This window comes from Phyllostomus hastatus, unplaced genomic scaffold (assembly GCF_019186645.2).
Source record: "Phyllostomus hastatus isolate PE091 unplaced genomic scaffold, TTU_PhHast_1.1 phas_scaffold_78, whole genome shotgun sequence".
Classification (NCBI taxonomy): Eukaryota; Metazoa; Chordata; class Mammalia; order Chiroptera; family Phyllostomidae; genus Phyllostomus; species Phyllostomus hastatus.
Window position 1 is genome coordinate 111270931 of NW_025334041.1, and position 14364 is coordinate 111285294.

At 43.1% G+C, this 14364-nt stretch overlaps 1 protein-coding gene across 2 annotated transcripts in view; it reads left to right on the top strand.

Annotated features, from left to right (window-relative positions):
• Window positions 1-14025, top strand: part of DHX57 (DExH-box helicase 57) — a 54536-nt gene extending 40511 nt beyond the window's left edge. The window contains exons 20-24 of one of the 2 annotated variants that reach the window (XM_045827716.1): window positions 2658-2792; window positions 4029-4103; window positions 6731-6865; window positions 10045-10245; window positions 11979-14025. In XM_045827716.1, coding sequence (XP_045683672.1) covers window positions 2658-2792; window positions 4029-4103; window positions 6731-6865; window positions 10045-10245; window positions 11979-12122 — 690 coding nt within the window. In that variant the 3' untranslated portion in view covers window positions 12123-14025. The remainder of the gene's footprint in view (window positions 1-2657; window positions 2793-4028; window positions 4104-6730; window positions 6866-10044; window positions 10246-11978) is intronic. The other variant, XM_045827717.1, reaches the window with a different exon arrangement.
• The last annotated feature ends 339 nt before the right edge of the window (window positions 14026-14364 follow it).

Genomic DNA, 14364 nt, shown 5'->3' on the forward strand with positions numbered 1-14364 from the left:
AGGGGACTATAGGCATTCTGAAGGGTTTTTTGTGGAAAACCTGGTTTTTTTGTTAGGGTGGCCACTGGCTGTGAAAGAATTCACAAAAAGAAGAAAGCGTAGAGAGTAAAGTCTTCATTTACTCTCCAGAAAAGGGGAGGGGCATGGTGTGGAGAGATCCACCAGAATTGAGGGGTGAGGGCTTTGAGCTTTTATTGGATTACAATTGGATTTAAAAAAAGGTGTGGGGGGGGGGGGTGTTGCTGCTGTGTGGCCCCTGGGCTGCGGGAGGTGTTGTAATAGGAGGCTGCAGTTTGTTCTGATGTTATCTTCTGCCTTCGGTGTAGGGTGAGGTTAGTCAGTTCTGTTCTTGCTTTCCAGGAATTTCCAGTCCTGGGGACATAAGCGCAGAAGAGCAAATCGGCAGTCATGTTTAACAAGGTCGTAGGCCTGCTCAGCAAATGGTGCCAGATAGCAAATGGCACTGACTTTGTTCTTCCAAGTTTTTTCGGTAATTTGACCAGGCATTCTTACCTGGATCCGTAAACCCTTGAAATTGTATATAGAATCATATGCTCTACATATGTGCCTTATTCTGGGAGAAAGAAGTCATAGCTTTCAGCAAATTCTCAAAATGGTCTCCGACCACCCCAACCCCTTATCCTCTCCCCAAAATCAAAGAATGAACACTGGACCAGATTTTCTTTCCTAGTTTTTCTTACGTCCATCAGAAGCTACTATATCTATCAATAATGAATACACGGGAAAGAGAAAGGTTATCATCTACTGTGTAGTAACTCACAGGGCTGTGTCCTCTGTTGTGACAGTGTTCTAGGCCCCCTTCCCAAGTGGGAGAAGAAGCCAGATACTGATGGTGCACATCTTGGCAAAGCATCTGTTTCACTCGAAAAGTCTGAGGCTTGGAACAGGGGAGAAGTTTACTTTCGTATTAAACACTTCCCTGGAGTAGAACACAAAATTAATGTTCTCAGTATTTACGAGGATCTGACATTATTTATGAATTGCTCTGTCCCAGAAGCTCCAGCAAGGCCAGGACCTTATCTGCCTTGTTCAGTACTGGGTCCCCAGTGCCCAGAACAGTGCCTGCACACGGCTGATGCCCAGTAAAGACTCATTGACTGCGTGATTTGCCTTCAGCCTCCTCTGCCTTTAGATGTCCTCAGTGAAGACAAAGCCCCTAGCGTTATTCTAAGTACATCGAAAGCAATAAGTTTTCAACCCTGGCCGCACATTAGATTCACCTGAGGGGGCTTAAAAAAAAACTAAAGATGCCCAGGTTCCACCCCCTGCCACTTACATCTGGATCTCTAGGGGTGTGGGGCCTCGATATGTTTATGGTCACTGTTGTTGGTTTGACCAAATGATACAAGTACGTAGGAAGTATTGAAAATCACTAAAATAAAGGATATTTTATATGTGAAATGCAATAATAAATATTTCCTCAGGCCATTAAGATTTGAAAGTATTGCCCTGGCTGGTGTGGCTGAGTGGATTGAGCACCGGCCTTCGAACCAAAATATCACCAGTTCAATCCCCAGTCAGGGCACATTCCTGAGTTGTGGGCCAAAATCCCCAGTAGGGGGCATGCAAGAGGCAACCACACATTGATGTTTCTATCCCTCTGTTTCTTCCTCCCCTCCCCCTCTCTCTGAAAATAAATAAAAATCTTTTTAAAAAGATTTTTAAATATAAAATTATCTTTATTTTAAATTATATTTTTCACATTTATTTTTCTTCAGGATATATGTAGATTTTGCTGTGCTCTATGAGGTCCACCAGAGTTCCCTCTATTCACTAAACTCCAGCTTAAATTACAGTATTTTTATTCAGATGTCAGTTAAAAGCATATATTTATTCATGCTATATTTAACTCCTAGTTGTATTTTGCCATGTTATCCATATATACTTGAGCCATGCCAAGAAAATACTTAAATTGTCATCAAAAGACAGAATAGTGTTGCTTAGCTTTCATTTCCTTTGATTTCTTTATCTCCTTCTCTATTGTCTGATATACAGCCTATATTTGAACAGAAGCCAGAAGAGAAAGAGGTTTGGGCTTTTCTTTCTTATCCTTGTGCTCAGCTACAAAAAGGGGTGTCTTACTCTAAGCCACTTAATAATGTCCCTATTTCTAGGAAAAGATGTGAGCCAGCGAGACCTCAAGGTAAGAGAAAGAGGGAAGTTCTGGGGTGGATGTTCTGCAATATGAATGCAGAACTAACCACTCTGGGCTCAGGTGAGGAGCTGAGGGGACCTGAGCAGAAATGCAGGCAGCAAAAACTCGACAGGGTCTCGGCGCCTGGAGTTGGGGCTCCAAACAAAGTAAAATACACTTCTTTGCTGTCCTAAGAATTTTCAGGAGAATCAGACCTACCCAAAATCCAGTGAACATGATTTTAGAAATGCAGTCTAGAGGTAAATAAATGACCGTCAAGTTTTTTGTATTTGTGAATTTCTGTGTAACTGTTTCACCCTCTCTGCTGGTTTGCGCACGGGTCAACTGCCTTTTTGGAAAGGGCCTGTTTGATGAACCCACATGAGCCTCATTTCTGTCCACTAAAGGAATGCATTTTTGTCTCATTCATCATCATAACACTGTCTATACTTACCTTTGATACGTCGGTGCCTCTGCTTAAGATTTCTTCCACTTGTTTTAGGAAATGGCCAGCCTCAAACGACAGTTCACTGAACTGTTGTCAGATATAGGCTTTGTGAAGGAGGGACTCAGAGCCAGGGAGATAGAAAAAAGGGCCCTAGGAGGCGATGGCATCCTGGAAGCCACTGGAGAAGAGGTAAAGAGTGTGTAATTAGTTCTTATTTCTCGTAATGAGCACATGAATAGTATTTTAAGTCAGGAATACTTCTAGGCATCCTTCATGTAAGCCCTCTAAGCAGTGGGTTTGTGGCATTCTTGGTTTTCCTCTTCCCACAAATAAGTGTCAGCTAATACTCATAAACACAGAAGGGTTTTTCTGTTCATTGTTGCCACTGTTTTTTTTTAAATTTCACATTGGTTCTTGGTTAAGTCCAAACATAGAAGGTAAAGTAGACTTTACAACAATGTCTTTAATCAGACCAGACTTTTCACAACCAAGGATAGTTTTTTGTATAACTATAGTAGGGCCCGGTCCCCAACCCCAGTGGGCCACGGGCTGGTACCAGTCCATGACCTGTTAGGAACAGGGTTGCAGAGCAGGAGGTGAGCGGCAGGCAAGCCAGTGAAGCTTGATCTGTATTTACAGCTGCTCCCCATGGCTCGCATTACCGCTTGAGCTCCGCCTCCTGTGAGACCACCAGCAGCATTAGGTTCTCAGAGGAGCGCGAACCCTACTGTGAACTGCCCATGCAAGGCATCTGGGCTACATGCTCGTGATGAGGATCTAATGCCTGATGATCTGAGGTGGAGCTTGAGGCGGTGATGCTAGTGCTGGGGAGCACCTGCAAATACAGATCATCATTAGCAGAGAGGCTCAAATGCACAGAGACCATAATAAATCCATTGCAGACTCCTATCAAAACCCTATCAATGAGTGGCAAGTGACAATTAAGCTGCATCTGGTGGCAGGCTATAAGGCCGCGCTCCCCCAACAAGTCTATGGAAAAATTATCTTCCATGAAACCAGTCCCTGGTGCCAAAAGGTTGGGGACCACTGAACTCTGCATAGAGTACTTCTTCAAGATGAACCTGCTGACACTTCATTCTAAGTGAAGTTAGTCGTTTCTGGAGATCGTGAACATCTCATGAACCAGAATCTCCCCACTGGTCATCCTTAAGAACACTGGCTTCGGAACTGCTTTGTAGAAATCCGGGAAGAGTTATCATGGGCTTCTTGGAGTGGGTCCTATGTGAATGTGTTCTAACAGATTTTTCACTGAGAAAAAAGTAATTTTTCTAGCACAGGGATAGAAGTTAAATATACTTTTGTTTGTTTTAAGATAGAAAACAAATGAAATATAATGGTAAATTCCAGGGCACAGACAGAAGTAGCCACATTACTTATAAAATTAATGCTGCATTTCTCTTATAGGCAAATTCAAATGCTGAGAACCACAAGCTGATATCAGCAATGCTGTGTGCTGCTCTGTATCCAAATGTAGTGCAGGTAACGAAACATTTTTCCTGGATTCTCCCACCACTTGTTTGATTTGTAACCAACAGATACAAGTTAATTCATACACACTAATCATCATAAAGACACTCACATAAACACACACAGAGCCTTTTAAACTCAGTGTGCTTTTCTAATCCCTTAATTCCTTAAAGCTGTTTAGATACATTGTTCAAGAACATTAATTGTATAAAATGGGTTGTTGCATTAATCCTAACATACTATGACATTCCAGGAATTAAAATGGACATGTATGTCACTTTCTCAGCCAACCTGTGTATAACTTTCTGTGTTAGATAAAAACTTGATTCTACTACATTTTCTCTTATGCCCTCTACCCTGGACTGAAATTAGATACAAACAAAATCAAACAAGTCAGTGCTTTGCTAAGGGACCACCTATGCCCCTCTTCTGAAAATCCCCTTTTAAGGCTTTTACCTGAGTTTTAATTATCCAGTCCCTTGTCACCTCAGAATTTGAATTTGTTAAGAGTACCAAATTATTTCTCTTTTAACTTTTTGTTAAAAGCTTAGTTGACATCCACTGATTAATTTACGGTTAATTTTCTACCTAGTACTTACATGCTTTTGAAATCATTTGAAATTTACTCTAGAAGAAATCATTTGGGCCCTGGCTGGTGTGTGTGGCTCAGTTGGTTTGAGTGTCGTCTTGTAACCAGAAAATTGTGGGCACATCCTAGGTGGTGGGTTTGGTCCCAGGTCTGGCTGGTAAGATGCCTGGTCCTGGCGCCACATTCAGGAGGCAACCAATAGATGCTTCTTTCTCACATCTTTCTCTCCCCCTTCCTCTCTCTCTAAAAAGTGATGAACAAGTGTCCTTGGGCCCCGACCAGTGTGGCTCAGTTGGTTGGGTATCATCCTGCAAAGCAAAAGGTTGCTGGTTTGATTCCCGGTCAGGCCACATGCCTGGGTTGTGGGTTCAGTCCCCAGTCAGGTGCGTGTGAGAGGTAACTGATCAATGTTTCTCTCACATCAGTATTTATCTCCCTCTCTTTCTCCCTCCCGTCCCCTCTCTCTAAAAATAAATAGATAAAATCTTTAGGAAAAAATGTCCATGGGTAAGGATAAAAAAAAAATCATTTGGGCTCTGACTGGGCTCACTTGGTTAGAGCCAATTTTGCAGTTTCAATTCCCCAGTCAGGGCCCTCCCCCAGAAAGATAATTTGAAACAAAACTATGGAGACAATAAAAATAAAATCAAGGGTTGATGGGGGCTGAACAGACAGAGCAGATTTTTAGGGCAGTGAAAACACTGCATGATATCATATGATTGACATGTGTCATTGTTTGCCTAAACCCATGGAATGTACAACATTCCAAGAGTGAACCTAAGGTAAATTATGGATTCCAGGTGGTTATGAGATTGCAAATTTTTTTTTAAGATTTTATTTATTTATTTATTTTTAGAGAGGGGAGGGAGAGGGGGGAGAGAGAGAGAGAGAGAGAGAGAGAGAGAGAGAGAGAGAGAGAGAGAAACATCAATGTGTGGTTGCTGGGGGTTATGGCCTGCAACCCAGGAATGAACCCTGGCTGGGAATCGAACCTGGGACACTTTGGTTCCCATCCCGCGCTCAATCCACTGAGCTACGCCAGCCAGGGCTGAGATTGCAGATTTTTTAAAAAATTATAATACTGTCATAAGCCCCTAAAAATGAATACTCTCATTCTTGGTAGGAATAAAATTGATATGTCCTTTCTAGACAGCAGTTTCATTTCTAAGGATTTATTATTAGAAAATAATTGCATATATGCATAAAGAACATCTAGGGAAATGTTTGCAATTATAAACTGTTAGAATGAGCCATCTAAAGTTCTAATGATGGGGAATTTATTAGTTAAATTATAATAGATCATTACAACAAGGTACTATATTGCCATTAAGAATTATGTTTTAGGAAAATATTTTAAAACATGGGAAAAGTTCTCAATGTATTAAGTTTAAAAAGTGTATTATAGAAAACAATCCTAGATTAGCTTCAAAACAGGGATATTTTTATTTATATAATATTTATGGTTTTCTACATGTATATACATAAAACCAGCAGAGAAAACTGAAATGATATTTATCAAATACTAATGCTAGTTATTTCTTAATTATGTGATTATGGGAAATCTTTATTTTCTTTTCTCTAATGTTATTTATGCAGTAAGCATAATTCACATATATATATGTGTATGTATATAAGCTGTTCAGGTTTCTTTTCTTTTTCAAATGAAATAATGTGTCTATAGGATTTTTTCATGCTGTTTGAAAGAAATTCATTTGGAAATATGGGGTTGAGGTTGGGATTGGCAGCAGATTCCTGGTCCAGTGTTGCCAGCTGGCTCTCTGCACCGAGTCATTAGTGTGGACCTGACACATCGGCCAGGGCCCCACGTGGCTGGCGTGTGGTGCGGGCACCCAGTGCTGCCACACCTCCATTGTCACTCCTGACGGTCTGACAGAAAAGAGAGAAGTACACTCCCACTGCTTTCACGGGGGAACTGAGAGAGTGAGGAAACAGCCAAGGCATTCAGACACCTGGTTTCATGCTGAGGAACACATCCTTCAGTGGAAATAATGCATGTTTTCATCTACTTTTACAAACACCTGTTGTTTAGGTGAAAAGCCCAGAAGGTAAATTTCAGAAGACCAGTACTGGAGCTGTCAGAATGCAGCCAAAATCAGATGAGCTGAAGTTTGTCACCAAGAACGATGGATACGTACACATTCACCCTTCATCAGTGAACTATCAGGTGAGAACGGCAGGGTGTACTTATTCTTTGCATGTGGCAGGTGGGGTGAGAAAGGTGTCCCTTAAAGTCGGCCAGACCGTGTTCTGTCACTTGCTGTTCCCAGCAGCACCGCTGGCCTGGGAAAGGTTGAGCAAGCATAAACAGACTAGATATTGGACTTTTTCTGGAAAGACTTTCCATTTAAAGAAAATTCTGCTGGATACAAAAAAATGTTCATGCTGCTTTCAGATATAAAATTGTTTTTTGTTTTTGTTTTTGTTTTTAATGTAAAAAATGTTTGATTACAGTTGGCATTCAGTATTATTTCATATTAGGTTCAGGTAGTTTCAGGTGGTTACATAGTTACATAGTGGTTAGACAATCATATACTTAACAAAGTGTTCCCCCTGATATTTCCTGTACCCACCTGGCACCATACACAGTTATCACAATAGTATTAACTATATTTCTTACGCAGTACTTCTCCGTGACTGTTTTGTGCCTGTCAATTTAGACGTCTCAGTCAATTCATAAAATTGTTTCTTTGCATCACAGAGTCTGTGCCTTGAGAGGCAGGACCTATACTAGCTGATCCCACACCCTCAGCTCTCATTCCTCCTTCAGCCTGCTGCCGGGTGGCCCTGCCTCCACCACTCCACTGAACTCATCGGAAGTCACGAGAGCCTCAGAGTTGTCACATCCAGTGAACATTCGTTCCCTGGTCCTCATCATACTTGACTCTCACGTAGTATTTGACATGGCTGACCTCCCTCTTAAAGCTATCTTTGATGTTTTTTACCTCTACAAAACCACTTTCTTCTCTCTGATTATCCTTTTCTGTTTCTCTAATCATTCTCCTGTATCTCCTTTGCTAGTTTCTCTTCCTTTGCTCTGAAATGAGATTCTGTCCTTAGTCCTTATTTTCTCACCATGGCGTACAAACTTCCTGAACAGCCAGACCACAGCATCGTGTTCTGGCTGTGACCTTCATGCCGCCACAGACCCCCCAGGTCTCTTGCTGCAGTCCTGGGCTTTTCTCTGAGCTGGATGCCTTTTAGTCACTGCACACCCCAAAGCTGAGAAATCAAACGCATTATCTCCTGGTTCACTCTTCTCTTTCTATGTTCCCTGTCCTGGACTGGCACCGTCCACATCGGAACCCAGGAGTGACAGAGACCCTGCTGCTTTTGTCCTTGCTCCAGTCCAGCCGGTCACCAGGTCCCGACAGTTCCACCTATTGCCATGTCTCAGATCTGCCTGCTCCTCTCCTCTCCGCTGCCCTTTTCTCAGGTCAAACCTCAAGTCTCTCTCTTGTGCCTGAAGTACTCTTCTGACTTCTGATGCTTTTTCTCGCCCCCACCTTTCATACTACAGCTGCCAGAATTATATTTACAAAACATGCATTTGATCAGGTCCTTCCCTTGCTTAACACTCTTCACATCTGGCACCTGCAGACTCTCGTGTGATCTTTCACGTCTGGCCCCTTCTTACACCACGTTCCCCTCAACTCCGTCCCTCTGTCATGCTGTGTGTTCCAACAATGCGAGAGTACCAGCAGTGTCCCCAAAGGCCATGACAAAGGACACACACTGTTCTCTGTGCCTGGAACAATGTTCTCATTCCCTAGCAAGCTCCTACTTACTCTCCAGGTTTCCATTAAATACCGCGCCCCCAGAGTCCTCCTCTGTCTGCCTTGCTCTTCACTTCTGTTCCACCACCACGCAGCATGCATTTGTCCACTGTTGTGCTTTTCATGTTACTTTAATGGTTTATGATATGTCTCCCTCACGGAACGGTGAGGTTCCTAAAGATAGGAACTGTATTCACTTTACATTCTTGATATCTAGCATGATGCCTAACTGAAAGCAGGTGCTTGATAAAGCTTTTAGGAGGAACAGGAGAACAGAAGGAGAACAGAAGATTGTGAAGCATTCGGGCTGGTCAGCCCCCCGAAACCACTCAGTCAAGTGTCAGCAAAGCATGGAGAGGAGCTCCTTCATTAAGCTCAGAAGTTTGAGGACCCCGGGGTCATCTGCTCTTTCAGCTGCATGTACTTCCTCTGCAGGAACCAGAGGCCCAAGCGTGCTCCACTCCCCCGCTTCTGAGTGTGCTGACACTCAGGCAACGGGCACAGGTCATTGGTGCATCTGTTCAGTGTCCACAGTACCTCCTCTGTGCTAGGTGCTGTTGTATAGCCGTGAGGCAGCAACAAGCTAGCCAGACAAGGTCTCTGCCCTCAGGGAGCACATGTTCCAGCGGGGAAGACATGCAGGAGATAAGTAAACAGTCTCAGCTTGGTAACAAATGTTACGAAGAAAAATAAAAGGGAGAGATTGAGGGAGACAGAGAGGGCTGTTTTACAGAAGGTGGTCAGGGAAGAACTCTCTGAGGAGCAAAATGAACGTGGTGAAGGGCAAGCCATGCAGATACCTAAAGAGAGAACATCCGGGCAGAGGATGTAAGTGTGAAGACCACGAGAGGGGTGCACGTTCGGTGTGCTCCAGGAAATGTGAGAAGGCGGCTGATGCAAGTGGAGTGGGACCCCTAGGGGCAAGGGTGGTAGGTGGGGTGGGACAAGTGGCCAGCAGTCAGGTCAGGGGGGGCCTTGTCAGCCATGGGAAGGAGTGGAGACTTTGTTGGGGGGAAATCATTGGAGGATTTTGGGCCCTAACTGGATTCACGTTTTTAAAAGATCTCTGTGGTTGCCGTGTGGAAAAGAAACTAAGATGCAGAAAGAGAGGCAGGGCGAGCACTTAGGAAGCCACTGCAGTGCTCCATATGAGGTGATGGTGGTTTGTACAAGCAGGTGGCTGGAGGAGCGGTGAGAATGTGTCGTTGTGTGTTTTGAAAATAGAGCGAGGAGACTTAGTGATGATGCAGATGGAGTGAGGGGGGAAAAACAATCAAGGATGACTCCTAAATTCGGGGCTTGAGCAAGCTGGTGAATGGCAGCGTCATTTACTGAGATGGTTTACCCTGCATGGAAGGTAAAAGGCAAGATTTCCTCTGCACATAAGTTTGATGTGCTTATTAGATACCCAGTGGTGATGTCAAATAGGTGGTTGCATGTACAAGTCTGGAGCCCAAGGGAAAGGCACAGCCGAGTCACTGACAAGTGGTATTTAAATCCGTGGGGCTGGTGGAGGTTCCCTCGTTTTGCCAGTGACGTCACTGTCATCATCTGAGGTTTTATGCTGCAGGTCAGACACTTTGACAGCCCCTACCTGCTGTACCACGAGAAGATCAAAACCAGCCGGGTGTTCATCCGAGACTGCAGCATGGTGTCTGTGTACCCACTGGTCTTGTTCGGAGGCGGCCAAGTGAATGTGCAGCTTCAAAAGGGAGAGTTCATTGTCTCCTTGGATGATGGCTGGATTCGTTTTGCAGCTGCTTCCCATCAGGTAAGGGCTAAATGGATCTGTCCTATGTGGCTCAAGCCATGGAGGGCTTTGATGATGTGAAGTACAAAGCATTCCTTCAGGGACCACAGACAACAGAACTGATTAAGAGTGAAGGATGAATCTGCAAAGAGACACTAGGAAAGACTGAGGCTGAAGTGAGGCCAGGGGTGGAGGCTTACCAGTAAGACTTCAGGCAGACAGCATACTGGGAGGGGGAGCTCAGGATGGGCTGGCGAGAGAGGTTCGAGACCGAAGCTGTGAGTGAGGTGCTGAGTCTTCCCGAGAGTTATGCAAATAATGTGTTCACCAAAGAAAAATCAGAAAATATAGGTGAGCAAAAATAAATAAAAAATCACCCTGATTCTACCACTACCATTAACAACACCACAAAAAAGATGATGGATCAGAATTCTTTTATTCTTAGGCCTCAATCATGTATTATGTAGAGTCTGTAGAAAACATTGAAGGGAGAGTATAGGTGTAAGAAATAAAAATTCAGTTTAACAGTTGTATCTGTTAGAAATGTTATATTTCAAGAAGCAGAAACACCAGCTCAAACATTAAAGGGAATTTACTGATGTATTTAACTATAAAGTCTAAAGCTGCACAGTTTAACAGAAATATGTGAGCCACTCTGTAATTTTAATTTTTCTGGTAGCCACATTTTAAAAAGTAAAAAGAAAAAGGTGAAAGATACTAATCTTAGTATATATTATTTAACCTAATACATCTAAGATTTTAATTTCAACACATAATCAATATAAAAATGTATTGAGATTTTTAATACTTTTTTTTTCCATTTTTTCACTAACTCTTCAAAACCTGGTGTGCATTTTACCCTCCCAGCACTTCTCACTTTGGACCAGCCATGCCTCGTATGGTCATTAGATTAGCCGCATGTGAGTAGTGGCTGGCAGGTGGGCAGTACAGGGCAGTACAGGTCAAGTACGCCAGGCTGGGCTGGCTTCATTCAGCAGCTCGATGACTTGGGGGTGCAGATGGCTGCAGTAGCAGCCGGCCCGCCTTCTGTGCAGCGTAGTGTTTAGAAGGGAGAGCAAAACCTTTACTAAAGCTCCATTAGACCTCCTCTTCCTCAGTCAGTTCTGTGGCCAAAGGAATGCCATGGACTCTAAGGCCGAGATTACCTCACATACATGAGCCTGTTGGATGTAGATCAGGGTCCAAACTGCACAACAGCTGAACCATGGGGGAGGGGCAAAGCAGAAGTCGGGAAGACCACCGCAACGTCAGCATAACCAAAATGACATAAAAATGGGAAGTTACTTCTCCCCACAAGCGTGGAATGTATCCTAAAGCTAAGAGATTTTTTGGTTTAATATCTACCACTTTTAATTCTCCATTTCCCTACTTTCTTCTTTGGAGCAAATTATAAAAGCTGACCGCGCTTTAATGTGGAGAACACTATGTAAAAGCCATTCTTCCAGCTTTAATCTTTTCTTTGAATGAGATGTGGTAAAGGAGACTTTTTATATTAGACCTCATTTAGCACATTACAGAGCTGACACTGAATGAATGTTCCTGTTGGCGCATCAAGAAATTTTAGAAGCACTTTGAGAATGAAAGTGTGTTTTGTTTCCACACACCCCCCACCCCCACTAAAGAAGTTAAAATTCATACCACAAATCTAGAATGATACTCATAGGGCATTTCCTTTAATAGCCTTCCCTCCTCTGTTGGCCCAAGCACCGCTTACGTTGCAACTTTCATCTTAGGTGGCGGAATTAGTAAAAGAACTGCGCTGCGAGCTTGACCAGCTTCTCCAGGATAAGATCAAAAACCCGAGCATCGATCTGTGCACATGTCCTCGAGGATCCCGGATCATCAGCACGATTGTGAAACTCGTCACCACACAATAAAGACCAGTCTTAGGAGAGTGCTCGCTACTCCCTGGTCCGTGTTCACCTGGGGAGTACCAGCAGCACTGCTACCTCAAACTGCAGCTCTGTGCCGGGCCGGCCCTGATGCAGGAGCCCAGGGCCCGCGCCTGAGCCCAGAGCCCGCACCGCTCAGCTGAGCGCCCCAGACCCTTAGGGAAATCTCCAGACTAAGAGTTTGTAACAAAGCGGTGGGCACTCCCAGCACAATTCGGAGTGTCGTGGTAAGACAGTCTAAGAAGGAACTTGCCTGTCTGTTTCCCTGTGACTGTCCTAGAATGAATGAAATATGCCTGATAACACAAAAGTGAATGTGTAATACAATTCTGCTTTAATCTGTGTATTATTTTTCTCCTGCTTTTTACTGAAGTGAGATAGGGGCATGAGGAGAAATACTGATTGTTTTTTCTGTCATACAGGCTCAACTGAGAGAAGTCAGAACAGAGAAGAAAAAAAATCATGTGAGCAAGAAAAATTAAAATTTCATTTTAGGCTATTGGCTACAGAGTAAACTTGATTTGTAAGGGATTTTTATTTTACTCATTCAAGGTAAGCCTTAAAAAACAAACTTAATGAGCTCTTGTTTATTATTGAAATGCGAGCTGGTCTTATCTATAACACTTGATTCTTAAAAGCGGAGCTCATAAACAGTCTTTACTCTCCTTTAGGTTTTCCATTTAGAAATCTTTACTCTCTCTGAGGCACTCACCCAGGTCTAATGGCCGCATTCCACATTACCCAAAGGGGACTGACTTCAAGTGGTGCCCTCAGCACAGAGGTGGCATGGCTGAGGCAGAAAAGGTTGCAACGCTAGTGTCAGATTTGCAGCCACAGAAATACCTTCCATGAGACGGCTTTTCAGCCACCACTTCAGTTAATGGGGCAGTAGCATTTTGAAAAGATAGGCATGCATTTACATTTCCCCTGGACACCTGTCAGTGTGGCCAGGAAGAATCCCAAAGAACTGAGTGGAAAAAATATTCTTGTGTTTGCTGAGCCCTCGGGTAGACAGGCACTACAGGATTCGTACCATAGACAGAATTCAAACTCATCAGGAAAAACCACCTCAGTAAAGGGTGTTCACTTTTTCAGATACTGTTTTAGTTAAGGTTCCAGGAAACCTCTTAGACTGTCCAAAATGATCTTTATCAAGTGTCTTTATCAAGTGCATCAAGCATCAGTGCAGTTGGAGCTTAGACTCTTAAGTGTTTGTTTCAAGGCATTAATTTGTATCACTTTAAATAAAAAACATACATATGCATAGCATGTACAGTATCCAAGTCCTGACTTGCTATTGAAACAAGGCTCATGTTACAGAGGTGACTAGGCTGAGACATTAAAGAGAAATGGAAGAGAAGACTCCCCTAACCCTCTAAAAGAAGTTTTTTAAAACCAGTCTTGACTCTTGGTGCTATAATGGAGCTCATGCTGCCCTAGCTAGAGCCGCAGGGACTTTTAACACAAGTTTGCCCCAGACCGCACAGCTGGGAGATAGTCAACAACAGACCTCCCACTCAGAGTGCTGAGAAATTGCTCCCCACAGGGAAGCCATTCTTGGGCTGGTTACTTGCAGCCATGTACAAATGCACAAATCCTGTCATTTTACAGATGTGCCAGGATAACAGAAAGGTCGAGGCCGTGACTGAGGGTATGGAATAAGATCCTCACCCCCAAAACTATTAAAATTATGGAACTTGAAGTAAGTTTACTCCTTTGTGATTAAAGATCAAAATGCAGTAGGTAACTTCAGTGTGAAACTGGACTTCTAAGCCCCAACAAGATGGTCAGCATTTAATGTTAATTTTATGGAGAACTCTGTAAATGTTTTCTTAAGTATTTGTTTTACTTTTACTGGATTCTAGTTAGAGAACAGTATTAATAAAGTACTTGCTACAAAATTAGTCTGCAGTACTGTTTTGTACTATTTCCAATCGAGAAGTTCTCAGAAAATTGGAAGAGCTAAACATTCTTATAGCAGTGGTCATCAGTTGACAAAGCATTAGCTTTGTCTTTCTCCTTGAGTTCATATCTGAATATTACAACTCAGACTCCCTGACAAGTTCTGAACTTTGGTCTTTACCCTCCCATTCTATTACCTGAGCAGTTTAAATAATATATCAAAGCACACAGCCTGTGGATTTGTAAGCATATAGTAAATATTCCCTTTTCTGTCTAGCCAATGGTTTTAAAATGTCCCTAAGAGGTTATCATAGCCCTGGCCAGT